Source organism: Xyrauchen texanus, chromosome 28 (genome assembly GCF_025860055.1).
Source record: "Xyrauchen texanus isolate HMW12.3.18 chromosome 28, RBS_HiC_50CHRs, whole genome shotgun sequence".
Classification (NCBI taxonomy): Eukaryota; Metazoa; Chordata; class Actinopteri; order Cypriniformes; family Catostomidae; genus Xyrauchen; species Xyrauchen texanus.
The window spans coordinates 36,557,490-36,581,616 of NC_068303.1; the positions used below are offsets into that span (position 1 = coordinate 36,557,490).

The 24,127-nt window shown below is 39.3% G+C and overlaps 1 protein-coding gene and 1 non-coding gene across 4 annotated transcripts in view; one reads left to right on the top strand and one right to left on the bottom strand.

Annotated features, from left to right (window-relative positions):
- Positions 1–10,296: 10,296 nt before the first annotated feature.
- trnat-ugu (transfer RNA threonine (anticodon UGU)) lies at positions 10,297–10,369 on the bottom strand. The gene has a single exon. It is a non-coding gene; the product is annotated as a tRNA-Thr (tRNA).
- Positions 10,370–13,897: 3,528 nt separating this feature from the next.
- The window catches only part of LOC127621760 (coiled-coil domain-containing protein 85C-B-like), a 61,924-nt gene continuing 51,694 nt past the window's right edge, over positions 13,898–24,127 (top strand). For all 3 annotated transcript variants that reach the window (XM_052095481.1, XM_052095482.1, XM_052095483.1), the window contains exons 1-2: positions 13,898–14,150; positions 14,283–15,080. In XM_052095481.1, coding sequence (XP_051951441.1) covers positions 14,381–15,080 — 700 coding nt within the window. In that variant the 5' untranslated portion in view covers positions 13,898–14,150; positions 14,283–14,380. The remainder of the gene's footprint in view (positions 14,151–14,282; positions 15,081–24,127) is intronic.

Here is a 24,127-nt window from a genome sequence, read left to right on the forward strand (position 1 = left end):
AGCTCAAGATTAAAACACTGCTCTGCATAAAGAGAAGACAGTTCTTAAGAATGATAATAATAATATGAATAATTATACTTTTTTTTACCTTGTTGTCAAAAATAAACATTAATCAAATTGTGTCATTCCCATCAACAATGCCTCATTGAAGACACTGTGTCCTTTACTACACTCTAGTGGCCACTTTGTGTAGCGTACTACAGAGTAATTCATGACTCTTAAAATGCACCAGAATACAAGAAATCCCATCTGAATTTTAAAATTTTTCCTGAGGGAGGACTTGGGACCTCACTTCACTCTTTTGCCTAGGGCCCCCAAATATCTTGAAACGGCCCTGCTTACTTCTCATGCACTTGTGCCCACTTGTGTGATGAAAGATTTTATTTCCACCAGAATTAACCTCCTGAGACCCCTGCATGACTGCTGTGTGCAGTTTGATTTGTAACTAGTTGCCCCTAAGAACCATGAAAAAAAAAAAAAAAGAATAAACAAAAACTTTTGACCAAATAGTTTCCTAAAGATTGATGTCCACATCTGTGGATGGTGAGACTACATTTTGAAATTTTTTATAATACCAGACTTAAATATAAACAATATATTATAAATTCTTAATCTATGAACTGATTACTATTGTTCCATGTCTGCCAAACATGTTAAGTGGTCCAAATTAAGGGGTTAACTTTAAGCAGGAAGTTTGGATTTAATGCACTTAAATGCATTGAGTGATAGGATGCTCCCTTGCTCCCTATTTAGTGAATGACTTAACCGCCAGTGTGCTGTCTGTCTGCACTGGTCTCAGAACAGTTTGAAATGCACCTTATTTTCATCCCAACTCCATATAAAGCCTCTGAAAGCAACATTTTGCAGTTTTTGGATGCATCCATTAATTCTCGATGTGATAATACACAGTAAATATATAATATTTTAACTGAATCTGAGCATACAGTCCACAAATATGGTCAGTGTGTTTAACAGCGTGCCGTTTCACAATAAATCGCTAAATTTTTAAAAATGGCATATCGGTTGAAACTAGATACAATAATCCTTTGACTCAAATGGGTTTCAGTATAAAAACTTAATTAGGTTTCTTACCAGATGTAGCTTGGTTGGCATTTCAACCGAACACTTCTGCGATCGCCCCATGTTGTTTTGTCTCATGACTATGTATGTCAAAATTTTAACCCTTTACTTACAGCACTGAGTCTCCTGAATTGAGTCATTTAAATTAAGATTCAACTTTATTGTCATTGTGCAGAGCCAATGAAATGCAGTTGTTTTCACATATCCCAACTAAACTGGGGTCAGAGCACAGGCTCAGTCATGAAACAGCACCCCTGGAGCAGATGGGGTCAAAGGCCTTGCTCAAGGGCCCAACAGCAGTATCATGGCAGAGCTGGGGCTTGAACCCCCAACCTTTTGGTCAGTAACCCAGACCCTTAACCGCTGAGCCACCTCAGGATCACAACAGGCTACAAACACCTCTGATCTTTGAGAACCACTCCCCAGGACATACGGGTATAAAAGGAGCTGAAAACCACTCATTCAGTTTTCATGTGCTGAGGAGCCGAGACTGGGTCCCAGCCATATCAGCGGGTAGTTCAGTGTTGTGACAGGAGGGATACAATGTCTCGTTCCCTCCATCAAGGAACAGAGGTTACGAAACGAACCAGGACATTCCTTATCTGCCACTCACTCGACGTTGTGTCAATGTAGTGACACTAGGGGTCCCTATACGAAAAGCCACAACTAGCTGAACTGTGTTAAATGGACTGGTGGTGCGAGACGGGCAAACTATTGCGTGCCTCATAGCCAGCGCACAAGGCCATCACGTAACCTCCCCTAATGCTCCTACAAGCGTCATACTGTCCCCCGCAACTCGGGGACAAGTCAACTGCCCAAAATGGGGCCATAATTGTGTGCGTAGGGGAGTAGTCCCTTCCCAAAGGGAGGTACACCCCAGTACAGGCCTACTTAGCACAAGTACTGGGCCGGCATCTATTTCTCCTTGAACTCGCCATCCACAGGGCTAAGGAGGAAGGACATCCGGGGTCCACGATCTCGTGAAAATGAATAAGGGTAAAAAAAAGCACGTCTTTCCCTCCAGGAGGGGAAAGGCACTATACGGGTAGAACCTCACAAGGGTATTGGGTGTTGCCAAGCCTGATGCTCTACAGATATCTGCTAAAGAGACGCCATTGATCAGGGCCCAGGAGGCTGCCACACTCCTGATAGAGTGTGCTCGTAGCCCCAAGGGGGGCGGCACGCCCTGGCATGATATACCAATGACCCAGTGGACAATCCTCTGTTTGGGGACAGCGCTCCCTTTCCGCTGTCCTCCAAAGCAGTCAAAGAGCTGCTCAGAGCATCTTAATCTCTGTGTGTGAGCCACGTAGATACGTAAATCATGCACCGGACACAGCAATGACAAGACTGGGTCTGCCTCCTCCCGGGGCAGCACTTGCAGTTTCTCCACCTGATCCCAAAACGGGTCGTGGGAACCTTGGGCACATAGCCCGGTCAGGGTCTCAGGACGTGAGAGTATTCCGGACCACACTCCAGGCACATGTCGCTGACAGAGAACATCTGCAGGTCCCCTATCCTCTTGATGGATGTGAGCACAGTCAGGAGGGCAGTCTTCAGAGAGACCGCCTTTAGCTCAACTGACTCCAGGGGCTCAAACGGGGCTCCCCACAGGCCCTGTAAGACCATGGAGAGATCACATGAGGGAATTAGGCGTGGTCTAGGAAAATTCAACCTCAAAGGAACCTGATGATCAGGTCATGCTTCCCAAGAGACTTACCATCAACTGCATCGTGGTGCGTTGCTATAGCGGCCACATACACCTTCAAGGTGGAGGGGGACAGCCGCCCCTCCAGCCTCTCCTGCAGGAAAGAAAGCACCGACTTGACTGCATAACTCTGGGGGTCTTCGTGTCGGGGAGAACACCACTTAGCGAACAGATGCCACTTCAAGGCATACAGGCACCTTGTAGGGGGAGCCCTAGCCTGAGTGATCGTGTCTACCACCACGGGTGGTAGGCCACTTAGGTGTTTCGCATCCCATTCAAGGGCCAGACGTGGAGATTCCAGAGGTCTGGTCACGGGTGCCAGATGGGGCCCCGTCCCTGAGAGAGGAGATCTCTCCTCAAGGGAATTCGCCAGGGGGGAGCTGTCGCGAGGAGTGTGAGGTCCGAGAACCAAGTATGGGTGGGCTAGTAGGGTGCTACTAGGATGACCTGCTCCTTGTCCTCCCTGACCTTGCACAGGTTCAGTGCAAGTAGGCTCACTGGGGGAGAACGCAGACTTGCTCAGACCAGCTCAAGCTGAAAGGTTCATTGAACTTGTTATCTGTTAGCCAACTGGTTCGCTCACATGTGACATGTTCAGTCAAATGGCTCAAATGATGTAAGCTGATTGGTCCTTTGACATGTAATCGAGCAGCCAATCATGCTGCATTGAGCGTGTATGACATGCTGCACAAATAGAAATTACATACAATCCCCATGTAGCAAATCTAGGCATGTGAAGCTGAGGTGGATGTGGGTGGAGCACGCTGCAGTGTAACATGTGATCTCGCCCTCTTCGCTTTCAAATTGTGTTCATCACTTAAGGCGTGATTGCATCAACCAAGGCTAGCTAGAAGGCCTGGACTGGGTCATATCCTAAAGGCCACACCCACAAGAACAAATAAATCAATCTGATTGGTTTATGAATCTGACAGTCTGACTTTAGATGCCTACTCACTTGCACTGTTGAAGGATTCTGTGGAAATTGTGAAGGCCTGATGGGGTGGAGCTCAGACTCATGCGCTGCTTCGGCTAAGGAGCATGGCTTCGGGCGTGCAGTTTGTGAAACAGTTGTCACACTTTGCATGTAAGCATTGAGAAATACATTCTGATTGGAATTTCTTTCTTTCTTTTTTTTGCTATTCGTTTGTAGATTAATTATGAGTGGAAAGTGATTGAAAATACAAAGAAAAAGTCAATGAAAATGAAAGGATGAAAAAATATTTATTTATTAGGCATGTTACTGCAGCAGAGAAGGCTTTGCTGGCCCTGAGAAATCACCACTGATGAAATCCTTGTAGAAAATATTAATTGGCAAAGATACTTTTGGAACCAAGATGGCTGAAAAAGTGGGCAGGCACTTTTGCGCTCTATTGCTTGGTAGTATTTACTCAGTATGTCAATGTCTAAATGGGGGCCGCCCACATGCCCTTCTTGCATTAAAAAAACAGCAAGATGGATGCAACGAAATGGCACAGAATGTAGGGGTCTGAATGTAGACAAATTTTTACTTAATGTGCCATTTTAAAAATGCAATGTTTATGGGGTGAGGAGTTTAAAAAACTTTCACATGAAATGACATGAGCCAAAGATGTCCATGCGATGCATGTAGACAGGTGGAATGAATGAATACGTCCTAAGTGAACATCTCTAACAGGAAAATGTTAAAAATGCAGATTACAAGCTGATGCTGGACAATTTTGTAACTTACTTTATTGCAGGTGAGTTTCTGTTTTGTTTATTTTTTTGTCAATAAACTCCAGCGGTTATAAACATGCTGAATTCTTCTGCAGGCCAAGAGCCAATTAGATATTGTTTGTAATCATGGAATTAGGGAGACACCACGAGATATAAAAAATGGTAAAACACTTCATGAAAATGTGGACTGATTCCATTAATGTATTATTGGACTACAATGCTTTTACAATTGGATTTATTTGAATCCCCAGGGCAGGACAAAAAGGGACATTTCATATGAAGACAGTAAATGAACATTTACATTTATGCATTTGGCAGACACTTTTATCCAAAGCAACTTACAGTGCAATTATTACAGGGACAATCCCCCTGGAGCAACCTGGAGTTAAGTATCTTACTCAAGGACACAATGGTGGTGGCCATGGGGTTAGAACCAACAACCTTCTGATTAACAGCCCTGTGCTTTAGCCACTGTGCCACAACATTTCAGGTAGAGATTTGAGTTTTCTTAATACTACATGGCCAAGTACACACCACACATTTTGGAAGTGACACCCACATTTATTTGCAGTACTGAATCCCCTAAATTAATGTTTTGTGTGCGTACGAAATACAGAAGTCACTCTTGAACCTACAGTGGTTGACATGGTGATAACCACAGCAACATTTTGGCTTCTCTCTCTGTTTCTCTCTCTCTCTAAATATACACTCACCTAAAGTATTATTAGGAACACCTGTTCAATTTCTCATTAATGCAATTATCTAATCAACCAATCACATGGCAGTTGCTTCAATGCATTTAGGGGTGTGGTCCTGGTCAAGACAATCTCCTGAACTCCAAACTGAATGTCAGAATGGGGAAGAAAGGTGATTTAAGCAATTTTGAGCGTGGCATGGTTGTTGGTGCCAGACGGGCCGGTCTGAGTATTTCACAATCTGCTCAGTTACTGGGATTTTCACGCACAACCATTTCTAGGGTTTACAAAGAATGGTGTGAAAAGGGAAAAACATCCAGTATGCGGCAGTCCTGTGGGCTGAAAATGCCTTGTTGATGCTAGAGGTCAGAGGAGAATGGGCCGACTGATTCAAGCTGATAGAAGAGCAACTTTGCCTGAAATAACCACTCGTTACAACCGAGGTATGCAGCAAAGCATTTGTGAAGCCACAACACGCACAACCTTGAGGCGGATGGGCTACAACAGCAGAAGACCCCACCGGGTACCACTCATCTCCACTACAAATAGGAAAAAGAGGCTACAATTTGCAAGAGCTCACCAAAATTGGACAGTTGAAGACTGGAAAAATGTTGCCTGCTCTGAGGAGTCTCGATTTCTGTTGAGACATTCAGATGGTAGAGTCAGAATTTGGCGTAAACAGAATGAGAACATGGATCCATCATGCCTTGTTACCACTGTGCAGGCTGGTGGTGGTGGTGTAATGGTGTTGGGGGATGTTTTCTTGGCACACTTTAGGCCCTTAGTGCCAATTGGGCATCGTTTAAATGCCACGGCCTACCTGAGTATTGTTTCTGACCATGTCCATCCCTTTATGGCCACCATGTACCCATCCTCTGATGGCTACTTCCAGCAGGATAATGCACCATGTCACAAAGCTCGAATCATTTCAAATTGGTTTCTTGAACATGACAATGAGTTCACTGTACTAAAATGGCCCCCACAGTCACCAGATCTCAACCCAATAGAGCATCTTTGGGATGTGGTGGAACGGGAGCTTCGTGCCCTGGATGTGCATCCCACAAATCTCCATCAACTGCAAGATGCTATCCTATCAATATGGGTCAACATTTCTAAAGAATGCTTTCAGCACCTTGTTGAATCAATGCCACGTAGAACTAAGGCAGTTCTGAAGGCGAAAGGGGGTCAAACACAGTATTAGTATGGTGTTCTGTAGCGAATCAGCTCTATATTCTTCCACCATTAGGTAGCGAATCAGCTCTATGAAATATTAATAATCAATCATAACTTGTTATAATCAATTATGAATATTTGGATCAGTTAATCGGGTTAACTTGATGTAGCTACATTAACATTACAACCAAATACTCGGTTCATCCCGTGAACACTCAATTTTGGTTATTAATTAATTAATTAATAGAAATGTACATTTCGGGGCAAGGGAAATTTCTTTCTTACTAAGTATTAAGAGCAAGTAGTCAAAATCTATGATTAGTGACTTTAGATATGAGCTTGAGACACAGACAACTTTACATGTGACATGAACAAGACTTTATTAACTAGACTAAACATTTAAACTACTCTAACATACATATACATACATTCATACAGTTTACCAAGGGAAAGAGGGCTGAAACAGAATACAGGAAGGCAAGAAGTTATAGCATTGTTTGAAGTTCAGCAGATCAACAGCCTGAGCAAACCATCATATTAGTTCTGACACGCCCTTTTTAGAAAGGGGTGAGGATACTTAATGTATCAAATAATGAGACTAAGTTTGATACTTGCATGTCCCTTTTGAATTAAACTGTCCTGATGCAATTTGTTGAGGCTCCAGTTGATCTTTGATGATGTTGTCTTGATATCTTTGGTGAATGGAAAAGTCAAGGCCGTAGGTAGCCTGGCGCACGCTTGGGAGTCCTTGGGGCCTTCTAGTGTGGCATCATTCAGCGAGATAGTGAGAGAGCACAAGGCTCAGAGGGCAAGAGAGGCAGGAAGCAAGAGAGGCTAAGAGTGAGCGAGGAAGAGCTAAGCTAAAAGAGAGGAAGTAAGGAAGTGGGCGCAGCAATTTTATACCCTCAGGGAACAGGTCCCACCTCTCATTGGCTCGACCAATAAGAAGGGTTTGAGTTCTAGGCGGGAATTTGGTTTATTGCTCTTTGTTGTAAAATTGCCCATTGCATGTGCAAGAAAGAAAATAGGAAATCTACTTGTAATACTAATATGTTGTTGTTATCGACATATCATGTACACAGTCATTTCAATCTTCAAAATACCAAGTTATAGAGACCAAATATGCCACACATATGATTTTGGTTAACCATAGTATGCAAAGTCTGAAACATTAACCCATTAGTTTGCAAGAAAACATAGATCAAGCACATTTAAGGGAAAATGTGAGATGGCACATTAGATACATGTCAATATTTATCACATGGATATATAGAATATATATATAGGATTAACAGGGTTCATTTCTCTTTCTCAGTAAGAGAATGAAGGGAGGGTCAGCACTTCTCTGAACATTCCTTTGGAGGTCGTAAAGGCCTCCATTACTCTCCATTACAGCATGAGAGAGTTCCTTTGTCAAAGCTCATTTGCATGTTTATGACAGTAAGAGATTTTGGGCTGAATGACTCAAAAGATAGTAAAACATCGCGTAATATCATTCTACAGAGATCTTATATTCGAATTCAGCTTGGACAAATCGTAAGGTTTAATTTGATACCAAGAAAGGTATATTTAGTACACTTAATAAGGGAATATACACTGAGGCTATTAAATATGAGGCCTCAGAGTTTAAAACACACAACTGAAACAGTTCTAACGAGTTTGATATACCTCAGAAATACACAACATACAGGGATTACACGTATTTCATTAGCAATATGCAGTTCTGTGTTTAACTGAAAAACACACACACACACACACACATTTTTACGTTCAAAGTTTCCCCCTTCCTGTCCACACGATAAGCACGTGGTGAGCATGCGGATGTCACATGCGGTTCTCTGTCAATAGTTCATTGTCTCTTTGTCAATACATTTATTGTGCTTGTGGAGGCTGGTTGGCGCTATTTCAGTAATTAGGGGGGTTTTTAACAGTAAGTTCTTGTTTGTTCGGGAATCTGTTAAGGCCACTGATCCTCCGCCATACCTTACAGTTCCTAATAATCCTTTAGGTGAGTGTATAAAGTATATAGATTTATATATACAATCACCCGACTTATTCATGTGATTATCTAATCAGCCAATCATGTGGCAGCAGTGCAATGCACAGGTCAGGAGCTTCAGTTAATGTTCACATCAACCATCAGAATGGGGAAAATGTGATCTAAGTGGCATGATTTTTGTTGCCAGATGGGTTGGTATGAATATTTCTTTAACTGCTGATCTCCTGGGATTTTCATACACAACAGCCTCTAGAGTTTACTCAGAATGGTGTTACATTTTTTTTTAAAGGCCTTATGACTGCAACAATTCATTTGCACTACGATCCTGTCTTGGACAGGCCTTCTCACAGGTGACATCTGCACCTTCTTAACAGAATTTGTTGACTTTCAGGTCTGTCTGATCACCAATCCATTGTGTTTATTTAGATGGAGAAAAATGTTGAGCTTGCCATAACTGCTTAAGTAAAAACAGACTTAAGTTCAGTCTGGTTCCTCGACAGTCATTCGGCATTAAAGACACAGAAACTCTCCGGCCCGAGAGTGGAGTGAAATGCAACATCAAACACTACACACAGGACATCTTCTAGGCCCAGAATTATGCAACAATGTTTATTTACTAAGCTGTTTGCCAATCGCTCTTGTTCATTTTTCAAACATACAGAAGTTTCAACAGGATATTGATATGCCATATGCACTCTTTTAATTAATGTGTTTTTATGCTACCTTAATTTTGTTTTAATATACTGTGTTACCGGTCAAAGGTTTGGACACACTTCACAAGAAATTGTTTTCATAATCTTAAAAAAATATATATCTAAAAGAAAAAATAATAATCTAAAAGCTTATACTTAAAAGTAAATGCTGGAAATTAGTGACTACTATGTATGAAATGTGCTTATGTATACATTTCTTAACAACTATTACATTTTATAAATTGAGGGATTGGACCAAATGGTTAAGGAAATGCAGACAAAAGTGTCCAGCATACTGTACAGTGCTGTGTTAAAAGCATTTGCCCCAATCCTGATTTCGTCTTTTTTTGTGCATATCTCGAACTAAATTGTTTCAAAAATTCAAACAAAAAGGCAATCTGTGTAAACACAAAATACAGCTTTTAAATGATAATGTTATTTATTGATTCAAAAAAGTTATCCAATACCAACTGAGAATGTGTGGAACCTCCCCTAATGGCTCAAAAGAAGCTAAATTTAAGTTTTGGAGTGCCCTAGTCAAAGTCCTGACTTGAACATGAGATGCTAGGGCAGGAGCTTAACCCGAAATTAACTTGAAAACCCTCCAATGTGGCTGAACTAAAGCAGTTCTGCAAAGAAGAGTGGGCCAAATTTCCACCACAGCATTCTGAAAGACAGATCTCCCCAAAGGTCAATGGGGCGAACTAGATGTGAAAGAACTGATGCGTTCAGTCGTGAACACCATTTTACAGGCCAGAGCACCGTCCACAAGATGCCTCCTAATGCTAAAATGTAAGGTGTTCACTGATTGGTGTCTCTAACATGGCAAAGACCCATTAAACTGCCCCATACATTAAATTCTAATATTTCTTCAATAATAATATATTGGCGTTATTGTAGAGAGGTTTCAACTAGGTTGTATAAGAACGTATTCCACATATGCACGTACCAATGTCTCGTTCCCTTCGTCTCAGGGAGCTGAGGTTATGTAACCGTGTCGTTTTGAAAGCTATTATTCTAAAATGTGAAATGCTCTGTTTTCAAACATTTGTACATTATGTTCTTGTGAAAAACAAAATAAATAACCAAAGAGATCAACTAGTCTACTTTGAAAGTGCCTAAAATAATATTAATAAAACAAATTAACCTACTAAAACTGGACTACTTTTTTTTCTGTCTTGAAGTATTTTGAGCAAACATTCCGTATTCCTTATTTTTGTAAATAAGTATAAAGAAACAAAAAGCCAATTTGGTAGGCCCCAGCGAGGATCGAACTCGCGACCCCTGGTTTACAAGACCAGTGCTCTAACCACTGAGCTATGGAGCCAGCTACGAAAACACTTGCGGAAACCACTCAATTTAAAGATGTAGTTAAGGTAACATACCATGTATGTTAATCATTTTAACACAATTACTTTTTATATGTAAAAATAGTACGTAAAATATCAAAAACTTTATGTTTTGGATTTGAGTTATACGTGAAATGCCGATACATGTAATAACTCACCACCAATTTAACTTTTCCTTAAAATGTCTGATATATTGTTCGGCTCAGTTTTAACAGACACCCAAGTAGAGCATTTCGACAGAAAAGTTTGAGTTTTCCTATGTTTCTTTTTCCCAACTAACCCAACAAATACATATTTTACAGATTGTTCGCTGCGGTCATGTTTCGAAACAAGCTGTGAGGACCCGGATGGAAATTCAATTTTGGCCAGTAGAGGGCGATGTCCACCGAAGAAACCCTCCAATTGCCATATTTGATTTCTGAACTGAATGAAAACGAGGCCGTGAGGGATAGGTTCAGTGGATTAAAGTGTATAAAGCTACTAGATCACATACAGTTTTCTACAACTCATGTTTTCTTTTCTTACAGTTTTTTTTTTTTTGTCTAATGAAATTTCTTGGAAAGATTTTTTTTTTAAAGGGGGTCATAAAGTGCTATTTTTAATCATTTTATTATCTTCCCTGAGGTCCACTGATAATGTTATGAAAGGTTTTTTAGTTTTTTGCACCAAAACAGTCACGATTTAGTAATATATGATAATTTTCCACCCTGTTTTTGGCTCTCTTTCTGAAAGGATTGGTTTTGGCCTCCTTAAAACTTCAATGTAAATGCCCGCCCATTTTGAAGCCCCTCAAATTCAGCAAACTCAGTCAGAACAACATAATTAAACAAAATTGCTGGGTTTACACATAATGCACTCTGATTCACACAGGGGCGGACTGGGTCTAAAAAATTGGCCCTGGAATTTCTGGCTCACAATGGCCCACCAAACCCAGCCTGCAACACACCACACCATAACTGGCTCATTAATTTCATGTTGCGGCTCAATTAAAAATATTTGTGTTGAAAAAAATACATTCTCAAAACTATGACAGGAGACATAATTAGCCTCTTTTCCTTTTCTTCCATTTCTTCTCACTAATAATGTTTGCCATAAGGTTTGTGATAGAATGCATAAACATCATAAAACATCATACTGAACATTTCAAGATATATATAATAGCTAAACACTATTTATTATATTTACCTTTTTACATGACGTATTTCCATATGGACATAGTGTTGGACATATGCTGACATAGTGAGGCAAACAAGGTTTAAACATCAACCGTAACAGAGAGCTTATGATTTACTGGCTTTGTCTTGCAATAAGAATGCAACCAAATGAAGCACTGATTTAGTTACAGTAAGACCTAAGTGTGAACTTTAAATCCAAATGTAACCCTTAAATGCATGGGAATTTCACCAAACACTCTTACATATTCAGGTCTTTTGATACCCAGCACTTATATCAACCACAAATGGATCTACAAAATGCCCAGATAGTGTACAAAAAAATATATATTTTCAAGATAATTAGAAAATAATAGAATAAATATCGCTTTTAGATAGATTTGATGTTTTATTTTTTCATATATCTAAGAGTTAATGCATCAAATCAGAACAAATAACAGGATTCATTACTTTCACACTGAATTTTTTATGAGATACAACTTGGCTGTCAAAAACATATTAAGCTACACATAACACATGATACTCATAAGCAATACATGAGCTACACATAAGTTACACATATGTATTTTCTCAGGCACTTATTGAGTCTAAATAGATGCACAACTTACTGTACATAATTTCATAGTAGTATCATAATAATTAATGTGTTGTACTTGATGCAGTTTACTTCCATGTTTTTTTCCTCATCAAATAGCAATGTCAAATGTAAATAAAGTCAATCATTGAAACAACAGTTCCACCTTAAGTGAGAATAGCATGTATACTAGGCATGTGTCCATCCGCATATGACACACTGATAATTCATTGCTGATCATTCATTGTTGCAGAGAAAATCTATGTGATATAGTAGTTATTTAATACAATTAGTAGTTTAGATAATTTGTCTTGTAATAAACAAAGAAATATATATAATGTGATAGTTAACTTATATAGACATACAGTAATATATTAATACAAACTAACATTTATGGAAGTTCAAAAAAAGAAATAAACAAATCTCATAATTTAATCACCCTCATGCCATCCCAGATGTGTATGACTATCTTTCTTCTGCTGAACACAAACTACGATTTTGGGAAGAATATCTCCTCACAATGTAAAATGGGTACCAACATTTTGAAGGCATAAAGGCAGTGTAAAAGTAATCCATAAAACTCCAGTGGTTAAATCCATGTCTTCAGAAGTGTGGGTTCAAAACAGATCCATATTAAATTCCTTTCTTACAATCAATTTTAACTTTCAACTTCACTTTCAAATTCTTCTACTTTTGTATGGCAATTCGCTTTCTTCGTGCACATCGCCACCTACTGGTAGGGATGATAATTTATTGTAAAAATAGATGTAAATATTGATCTATTTCTCACCCAAACCTATCATATTAATTCTGAAGACATGGATTCAACCACTGGAGTCATATGGATTGCTTTTATGCTGCCATCATATGCTTTTTAGTGCCTCAAAATGTTGGTACCCATTCACTTTCATTGTGAGGACCAATAGAGTTGAGACATTCTTCTAAAAATCTCTGTTTGTGTTCAGCAGAAGAAAAAAAGTCATACACATACACAGCATTTAACATTTTTGGTGAATTATCCCTTTAAGACATTGCACATTTTTGTTTTTGTTGCAATTGTGGCTTTAATTTAAAATGTATTATTAAACCTTATGCACTGCTGGTGCAACCCTACCCAGTTTGCGATAAGCATGTGAGAGGAACCTGTGTTCAAATCCCAGTCTAACATCTTTTATATTTAGTCCCTAAAAAATTAAACAAGCAAACTTGCAACCAAATTTTGTGAACACCATTCATTTAAATGGCAAAGAACAGCGTTGGCATTTCGATAATAACAAGATGTTTAATCGACATGAGTTAATCAGTTAAAGGCTTAACCAACATAATTTTTAATGAATGGAACGCTCAAGGAAACTGTTCCAAGAACAGTTTTAAAAGCAACTTATTTTCAGCCTCCCTCCGTATACAGCCTCCGAAGGCAGCATTTTCCAGTCGTCTTCAATTTAAGGCAAATTATCCTTCGATGGTGCAAATGGCACGTGAAAGGGTTGATTTCCGACTAACTTTATTTTCACCTACTATAATGGTGCGACTTAATACTCAAACACACATTATGCTCTCTCTGTCTGTGTGTGAGAGAGAGAGAGAGAGAGAGAGAGAGAGAGAGAGAGAGAGAGAGAGAGAGAGAGAGAGAGAGAGAGAGAATAAAAACGGTTGTGGGGAATTAGGGCTCTGTCTCTTTAAGAGGGCAGCTCCTGCTTTCTCTGCCTCTGTACCTGCTCAAATCAGCTCGGATCATTTCACAGCAGTCCAGAGGAAGAACCGAACACGAAACTCCGTGCATTCACACGAATGAGGAGTCATAACATTTAATCGGATCTTTCGAGGTCCCGCTGCCTCTCAGCATTAATGGATGCGTGATTTTGAAAGCATACGAAATTTAAAGCGGTTATTCTTGAAATATTGCTTTTTAAGGTTTTTATTTCTACCGAAATTCGTCGCTTCTTTTAAAACGATGCTCGTGGATTTATAAATCGCGGATATATGAAGGCATGCATAATTGTGAAGTTATGGGTAAGTGAGGCGTAACTAAATATGTTAGTATGAAAATAATATTGTCTGGAGTACAATGCACAGTCTTCCATTTTCTCAAAGGGATTCCTGTTGATCCTTACATGATTTAATACATGAATGCCTTCGTTCTAGATTGCGCTGGGATTTAAACACAACACCATGTTGGATCTGGACCTACATTGTGTTCTATGTTGAATATTTCACTCTGAAACTGTCCCTCTGTGAGAGTCATGATGGCTAAGCATTGTCATAGTGATGACCTGAGTAAGATCCCTGACGAGGAACTGCTCAAATGGAGCAAAGAGGACTTGATCAAGAAACTGAGAAGAGTCGACGGTGAGAAGATGAGCCTGATGCTTGAACATGGCAACATGATGAAGGATGTCAACCGCAGACTGCAGGTGCACCTCCACGAAATCCGTAATCTAAAGGAAATAAACCAGAAACTGCAGGATGACAACCAGGAGCTCCGGGAGCTCTGCTGCTTTCTGGATGATGATAGGCAGAAAGGCAAGAAGTTGTCGCGGGAATGGCAGAGGTTTGGGAGATATACAGCGAGCGCTGTGTTGAAGGAGGTAAGCACCTATCAGCAGAAACTCAAGGAACTAGAGGTCATCCAGCAGAACGTTCTGCGGGAGAATGTAGAACTAAAGGAGATCGTTCTCATGTTGGATGAAGATAGGAATGGAGCTGGATCTAGGAGTTCCATTGACAGCCAGTCCAGCCTGAGTAACCTCAATGGAGGCTCTGGCACTGTTAGAGATATTGGGGATGGGAGCAGTACCTCCAGTGGTGGAAGTGCTGGCAGCCCAGACCACCATCATAACCATATACACAAGGGTGTAGAGACCAAAATAGGCACCATAAGACGTTCGATGGATGATCTCTCAACTTCACATCACCATAGGAGTATTCCCAATGGACTCAATGGTGAGTAACCACCACTGTCATTATCAAAGACCCCAAAATTGTTGCATTTTGTGGCGTTTAGTCCATATGAATCAGCTTTGAGCCCATCTATATGCTCTTAAAATTGGACTAAATCAAAAATTACAAGCAACAACAACAGACCAATATTTTTTAAAATGTCACAGCGTTAACAATTTCAGGGGAAATAGCTTACTTGCAGTTGTTTTTGCATATTAAGCATGGCTGGGAAAAAAGATTAACATAAAAATACTTCACCTTTAAGCAGAGGTTTATATCAAATTAATTGTTTTTCTCTAATAGGAAAACAAGCCAAAAATATTGATTACTCATCTTGCAGTCATATGCATGTCCAAGTTTTGGTCCAATAAAATGCTCTGTAGAATTGGAATGTCCCTCCCCCTTAATTATAAATTGGTTCCAAAAGTATTTTTCCTATTAATTTCTTCCATAGGCATTTCCCAAAATCTTTCATAAAACAGTTCAAAGCCATGATCCCAACCATAAAGAACTGAGGTGAATCACAACATTACAGACTTTGATTCGAAGAAAGAAAATATTTGAAAATCAGACAAAAAGACAAAGGTACAAGACTGTGTATTTACAGTATTTCACAAGAAAGAACAGCAATCCCATGAAGCATTGCGAATGATGTAATGAAATGACAAACAATAGGAACATATAAAACTATTGATTTAAAATAGTTGATTAGAAGTATTGAAACTATATATTTAAATTGTATTGCAAAGTATTCAGATATTTGCACATATATAAGTAGTTGTGTTCAAGTGGATGTGTTCACACTTGTAGTTTGATTCACTTTGTCCGGACCAAAAATGAAAATGATACATTTAGTCCTGGTTCACTTAGCATTCAAACTGGTATTTTTAACACCGAACCTAAAGATACAAAACAAAAGGCATAATGATAAGGTCACAACCTGATTGGACAGCTTTTATGATGTATATTTTGCGACGGAACTTGCCGAACATCCTAAACAATGCCGGATGTTGGGCATATATATATATATACATTGATGATGAAGATATGCTGCAAAGCACCTTTACCAAACTGTAATGAGCAACATAGCTCCTATGATTAGAAGAACAAGGTATACTTGAGGTCAGTATTAAAGGCAAATTATTTCGTTATTGGTATGTTTAGACGTTTTTGGTCCATGCTGCGTTCATATATCAGTCAAACCGCACCAGAGTTTGTTGGAAGCAAACCGAGACCCACTATTTAGGGGGTCTCGGTCCGCTTGTTTGGTGCGCACCAAGGTTCGGATGGCAGTGTTCACACTTGTTCAAATGAACCGTGCTAAAAGAGCAAGCACACCAGAGTTTGTTTTAATTAAACCAAACCTACCAAGTGTGAACACACCTTAAGTGTAGGAAGACTCGATTGCATCATTCACAGTGCGTCATGTGAGTGGGTAGTTGCTGCTGAAATTCTCTGTGGCCTTTCTCTTTAGGAGAATTCTCTTTAGGAGAATTCTGCTATTTAAAATTAAGTTAAAATGATGCGGATTAATGGCTTCAACGGAAGCATATATTGATTAACAAATTCATAGCTTATGGTTGGTCTGTCTTTACTGGTTAAAAATGAGTTTGTCTATGGAAAAATGTATGGGATTCCAGAACCTGAATTTTAAAAAGGGACACACCCTTCAATATGTCCCACCCCAACTTCCTGTTTCAATAAGAAAATAGGTTAACACTGGAAAAACTACAATTGTCAAGCCATTTCTTGGGGTCTTCAATAGTATTACATGGTGCCTTTGCAATCTGTCTATGAACCATAGTCTATTACTCTCAGAGCAATGATTCTTTTTTTAGAGCTACTAAAACATCTTTGTGAGACTATGATTCAATTGCAAATAAGTTTATCAGACACTGAAAGCAGGCTGACAGATTAAAATGGTCAAAAAAGAAGTATGCTGTTTCTTGTAACTCAAAGTTCACTGATAAATCATGTGTGTGGTGTTGCATAAAACATCAACATCTGTAGAGTAAGAAGACACTGAGATTTCTAACACCACATCAGCTAAGGTTCCTTTGAAAAAAAAAAACCCTGATAAATTTGTAGCTATCATACCAAATTGTCATGGTAATTTATTTGATTCATATAGTGTTATAGTTATCTTTCTTTTGAGTGAAATTATTTATAAATAATTGATGTCACAAAGGCTAGGACAGTTTGATTGTGGCACAAATGAAATACATATTGATTTGTTGTATGTTGGGCATGAAAGGGGACTTGTAAGCCTAAGGTGCGTTCCAAACCAAACACTTCTTCACTATTTGACGTAATTTTGAAGTGTTAGTAGTGCGAGTTGTATGTTTACACTGAAAACGCAACAAAAAGAAGTGTACTACGAGTACCCGGATTATGCGGTTTTTCAATCATCAAAATGGAGTGTGGAATGTTGGACACTTCGTCCACTAATAGCATGCGGCTTGCCGTACATAGCGGAAGGAGCATAGTTACCGGCAGCGATGGTGATCTTACTAAACAATTGTAAATAATGGAGAATATGACAACTAGAGAAACTTGAAGACAGCACCTTACAAAAGTGAGTTAAATGCTTTACTGTCATACCATACTGTGTGAATATGTATATTGTTGCACTGAGGATGGATAGCGTGCTAAAGCTAGCGGCAACACAACACTTGGGATTGAAACGTCACTTCCATCAGCTGTTAAATGGCGAACACTTCCATGTAGTAAAAAAACATTAAGTGTTCCATTAGGGACGATACTACACTTTGAAAATTCATATACTACAAGTCTGAGTGCGTAGTACATTTTGTTTTTGTGATTAATGTTTTTATTGATTCATACAATAAATAAAGAAAAGAAAAACACATATACACAGAATCAACATTTAACCCCCACCACTACCCCTCCCAATCCCCGACCCCACCCTGACCCCCAGCAAACATTCCTGTGGTCAAACATGAGCACACACACACACACACACCACACACACACACACACACACACACACACACACACACACACACACACACACACACACACACAAGACGCAGCTCTAGTCTTTGGGCAGACTTCCAAAACACGATCGTCTGGAGAAGAAACAAGAAGAACACATTTTCAAAACAGCCTATATGAACAGCTTTTGTACAACACATTTTAATACGGTAATGGAATGTAAGCTATTGACAGGGAACCATAATCATAAGTGATCTAAAATGCAAGCATTACACCCTAGTGGTAATTACCTAAATAATCTCGTATTTTTAAAACAACTGTAGCGTGAGCTTGGCCTTGAGTAAAGGTGTTACTTTAATTGCTTTTAAGGTAGCTCAGGAGACTGTGCCTTACAGACACATCAAGCAGAGCAGAAATCAATGATTTCCTCTCAAGCCCTCAACACCCCACATGAGCTGACTGTTTGAAAACTGTAATGAAATGGTTCATTCTACGAAAGATGTGATTTCAGATAAAAAGTCAGGTTTCCTCTAAGTGCTTCAGTTTCCCCCACAGTCCAAAAACATGCAGGTCAAGTGAATTGGAGACTCTAAAAATTGTCAGTGAGTGTGAATGTGTATGTCTGTGTGTGTTAGCCCTGTGATGGCCACCTTTCCAGGGTGTTTCCTTGCCTTTGGCCCAAGAGAGCTGGGACAGGTTCCAGCACTACCCATGACTCTAAATAGGACAAGCAGCTATAAAAATGGATGGATCTCAAAGGGAAAAATTCAACCTAAAAATGATAATTCGCTCATCATTTACTCAACCTTATGCTGTCTCAAACACGTACTGTATGACTTTCTTTCTTCTGTGGAACACAAATGTAGATCATTTAATGGAGATATGATGTAAATATATCAATACAATGCAAGCCAATGGGGACCAGCACTTTCAAGCTTAATAGCAATTCTGGTTCTTAATTAAACCATTAACGATTAATTTAGTACTTATGAAAAAATATTTGTAAATAATAACTGCAATTAATATTGGATTTACAACCCTCAGCTGCTGTTACAAAATAATGAGATCATTTAATATTTTTACAGAACATATGGTTCATTTCAAGTCTGTGATGCGATGACAAAATGAATAACTTGTGACTCAGTATGTTTTTAATTCTCTTAAAAAGATCCTGCTGATGATAGTCATTTGTTCAGGAGAAGACAAGTTTTGAGGAATAAGAGTCATTTAATGGAGAGGTAGCACTGCATGTTTTGCAGGGCAGATTCAAAAGAACCGGCTCATGTGAGTCATTCTTTCTGAAATCAAACTACTCCGGTTGCACAATATGTTTCACGCTGCTGAGCACAGGAAACACTGTCAGAATATTTTAGTGTTCTGTCCACATTAGCGGAAGAATGCACGTTAGAGAACGTTAAAAGTTTTCCCATCCCTAGTTACCATAATTGTTAAAAGGGAATCCTTGCTTTCGATATAGAATGATATAGAAGGTAGAAAATGGCATTGGGTTTTGTCTTAGACCTAAGTGGGATCCATCTGGCGTGAGGTAAATGGGACACACAATCCCATTGCATCCAGCTTGGGTTTATTGGGAAACTTCTGAATGGATGTGAGAATCTGGATAACGTTGGCTCATGGGGCTAATATTCTCAAAGCTAACACATTGGTTGTAAAATGAAACTGCAGCAAGAACTGGACCTGGAAATCAGATTTCAGAGAAACGTTTTTATAAAATGTAACTTTTAGACAGCGAATAATTGTCACAGTTCATGACCGCATTATGACTGTAATTCTTAATTATCTCTTAAAGCACAAGCTATGCCTAATCTTCGCAATAATATGGCAATTACCCGAGCCAATGTTATGAATGACGCTTGGGATTTTGGTTTATCCTGACAGATTAACTTTAATCCTAATAGATTAAATATGACAGTTTTTGACTTGTTTGGTGTGGCATATGTCATTTTAAGATGAGCTTGTTAAGAGCACAGATTATTCAGTTTTTCATCCAATTGTGGCACCAAATGGAAGTTTTCAAACAGGATGCCTGAACATACGGTTTGTCTTCCATTAGTCAATAAACAGATATTCCTGCCCCATAGTCATGCCATTGGTTGAGCCAAATCTCGCTGTGTCTGGTTGGTCAGGAAATAAACCTATTGGTAGTCTAATAGTTGTTTTGGCATACTAAACTGGGATAGAAGAAAGTAATTCAACATTGAAAAAAATTGCACACTTCACCTTTTAAAGGTAAAAATCTCTTAAGGATGCTTCCCCTTACAACAATGGGCCGTAAAATCATTGAACCCAGGGTAAAATGAAGGAAGTGACCTAAATGTTGGTCAAAATGAAACCATAAAATCAGCTCAGCCAGTTCATCACAACATAAATTCATATGCAAGTAAAGAATTTGCAAAGACTGCAGATTGCATCTTAATACAATTATAGCTAAGAGACAGTGGCTCTTTAAGAACAAGAATGAATTTAATTTAAATCAAATGGTGACCTGATAATTTTCAACTTTTTATTTTAGTTGAAATTTTCCAAAATTGCAGAGCTCTTTAGTTTGGCCTATTTCTGTTAATGATAAAAGGGTGTGCCGCTCTGCTGACCAGCATAGGAAGTGTTGCTCAATTAAAACTTGCTTTTCCAGTTTGCACAAGATTGATGAATGACAGTCTGGCATTCTTATATAAAACTTATTGTGAGTGCTGTCAAGGGTGTGCAGAGACAATGGTGTCATTTCCTCACCAATGTGTAATTCCAAACACGCAAGACTTTCTTTATTCCTTCAAATGTCAGAGCTGCTCTTTACCATACAGTGAAAGTGGATGGTAATCTGGGGATTTCAAGCTCCGAAAAGGAAAGAAAATCTACATATAATAGAGGGTTTGATTAAAAGGTAGCTAAGCTCCTCATATTGAGACCATTTTTGTGTGTGACTTAAGAGCGTATCGCCTTCTGTCTTTTCTGGGTCCTGTGGCTGTCGATGCAAGTATGAGAGATCCTGTCAGCTGGCTTTCTTTGTTGTTAAAGAAAACCTCTGCCCATCAGGAATTCCCACATTCCACAACTAACAATAGTAAGTCCTTTCTCAATCTGAATTAACTGAGAGATATGAGATGTGAATGAGACTCATCTTGCTACAGTGAACCGCACATGGGACAGCATGTGGTTTACGTCCAGTGAGTGCAAGTACACCAATATGCTGATAACTACCAAAAATCAGCTTATTCAAAAAATCAGAGAATACAAGAAAAAACATGAGAATCAGGGAATTCTCTGCTTTTGATGTGAAAATTAAAGGCATTCGCACAACAGTTCACACTTTGGATAAGCTGGTAGAACGCCAGTAAAGCTGTTTGCATGCCGAGTAGGGCTGGGTATCATTCAAAAATGTCGATATCGATACCGATATCTTGACTTCGATACCGGTTCCAAAACAATACTTTTTTTGATACCAATTTTATGAAATCCATTTTAACAAGATTACAAACATTACCTAAAAAAAAAACTTTGGTTTTATTTTTTTCAGTTTGTTGACTTTTTTTACAGACTCAAAGACTCATCTCCTGAGCCACTGCAGCTCCAACAAAGGAACAAAAAGCACAAAAGAACAAAATTTATTTAAATAACAATAATGTGAAGAGGAAAAAAAAAAGAACTAAACTGTTTATTCAGCCAACCCTAAGGATAAGCACGGTTTAACAAGATAACTAGTTTAATGTGAGTTAAACTTGATCAGTTACTGTCAGCCTTAAAGCATTTTCGCATCGATTTAGCTGTATCTATAGCTGTACATCCAAACAATATCTAACGTTACATAGGTCCCGGTTTATAGGACTATGTCACTGCCCACAGAAACGTTAATTTAAGAAGTACACAAGCATGCACCACTACAAGTTAGCCGATTTTGTTTGTTGGTTTGTTTGCTAAACGTTAACTTTACCTGTCGGAGTCCCAGTCATAGCACAGCTGCATTCATCGGTAGTTTTGGAGGAGGACTCATGTGGTGGGCATGTTGAAGGAGGCTCTGTGGCAGGTGGACGCTGAGAGGATGACTGCACCGGCTCAGTCTTCTTGCAGTCGAAGACGGAGCAACTGTCTGCTCTTAAGTTTATTCCGTGCACTGTCAAGTGCTTCATCAGATTTGTTGTGTTGCCGGTCTTGGTGGCAATTATCTTGCCGCAAATATTGCATCGCACACTGTTGGAATTGAGCCTGGTGAAATGTAGCCACACTTTTGATCTTTTCCACATCTTTTACATCTATGGGGGTTAGGAAGCATACACACTACAGCCTCACATGTGAGCCGCGTCTCTGGGCGTAACAAGAGTAATATTTATACATAATATTTCTTCATAAAGTGCACGTGCAAACGTGTGCAAAAAGTACAGGACAGTACAATAAATTAATAAAAGAAACAGGACAATAGACACAGTAAGAGACAGTGCAGCGCCGACCAGTACACATTTGTAATGAATAGTGCAAAAAAATGACACTTTCTAAAAATGCCAAATGTAAACATAACATACTATGAAATAGTGTTCTATGGACATAGCAGTTATTGAGGTAGCAGCCAGGTAAAGTGACAATTTATTAAAGTGCATCTCTGGACATGTGCAAAAGTTGAATGGTGTACTGGTGTACAGGTGTGTGTGTGTGTGTGTGTGTGTGTGTGTGTGTGTGTGTGTGTGTGTGTGTGTGTGTGTGTGTGTGTAGCGTGTATTTATCACTTTGTGGGGACCAAATGTCCCCATAAGGACAGTAAAACCCGAAATTTTTGACCTTGTGGGGACATTTTGTCGGTCCCCATGAGGAAAACAGCTTATAAATCATACTAAATTATGTTTTTTGAAAATGTAAAAATGCAGAAAGTTAGGGTTAGGTTTAGGGGATAGAATATAAAGTTTGTACAGTATAAAAACCATTATGTCTATGGAAAGTCCCCATAAAACATGGAAACACTACGTGTGTGTGTGTGTGTGTGTGTGTGTCAGTCCAGTCTCTGAGTATTGATGAGTCTGACGGCTTGGGGGAAGAAGCTGTTACACAGTCTGTCCGTGTGGGCTTGAATGCTTCAATACTTCTTGCCAGATGGCAGGAGGGAGAAGAGTGTGTGTGAGGGGTGTGTGGGGTCATCCACAATGCTGGTTGCTTTGCGGATGCAGCGTTTTGTGTAAATGTCTCTGATGGAGGGAAGAGAGACCCGATGATCTTCTCCTGGTGCACAGCATTTGTCATGGTCTCACCTGGTTAAAACAAAAACCCATATTAACATGCTATACTACTTAACATTAACCAAAATGATCGGCATAGTCTTCGCTGTTTGTTTACTTGATAATTGAAATATAATACAATAAAAATAAATGCTTTCAGAGTTTGACTGTAAAGCAGGCTGGTTTACATTCACTTAAAGAAAAAACTGTTTCTATCAATGCCTTTCTAAGTAGCATATTTGACCAGTCACATGCAGAGAGTGCACTAGAGTATTACATTTACATTTATGCATTTGGCAGATGCTTTTATCCAAAGCGACTTACAGAGCCCTTATTACAGGGACAACCCCCCCGGAGCAACCTGGAGTTAAGTGCCTTGCTCAAGGACATAATGGTGGTGGCTGTGGGGATAAAACCAGTGACCTTTTTATTACCAGATTACCAGTTATGTGCTTTAGACCACTACACCACCACCACTCCAATTAATTTTAGTATCAACTTGGTATTTTTGACATCCCACACTCATTTGAAATCGATTCATTTTGTGAGCGTTGTAGTAATATAATTTGTAATCATAAAAAGAGTGTTGCTTAGCTTAGCTTAAGGGGCATGTGGCATTCATTTAGTCTTTATCCAGGTGGTAAGGCATTATTAACGTGTTTGTTTATTGCTGTTTGATGAAATGCAGTGTAATTAAATTATTGATGAAATGGCCAGGTGGCACATTGGCAGGGTAAGAGCTGCTCCAAAGCAAACATTCAGCAATCCAATTCTGTCGATGCACAGAGTGACCTTCACACTGAGTCAAGCAAAAGTTAACAAAAGTGTCCCCAATGTCATTGAAGGCCCATTTGGAGGGAACTCTTACTGTGCGTG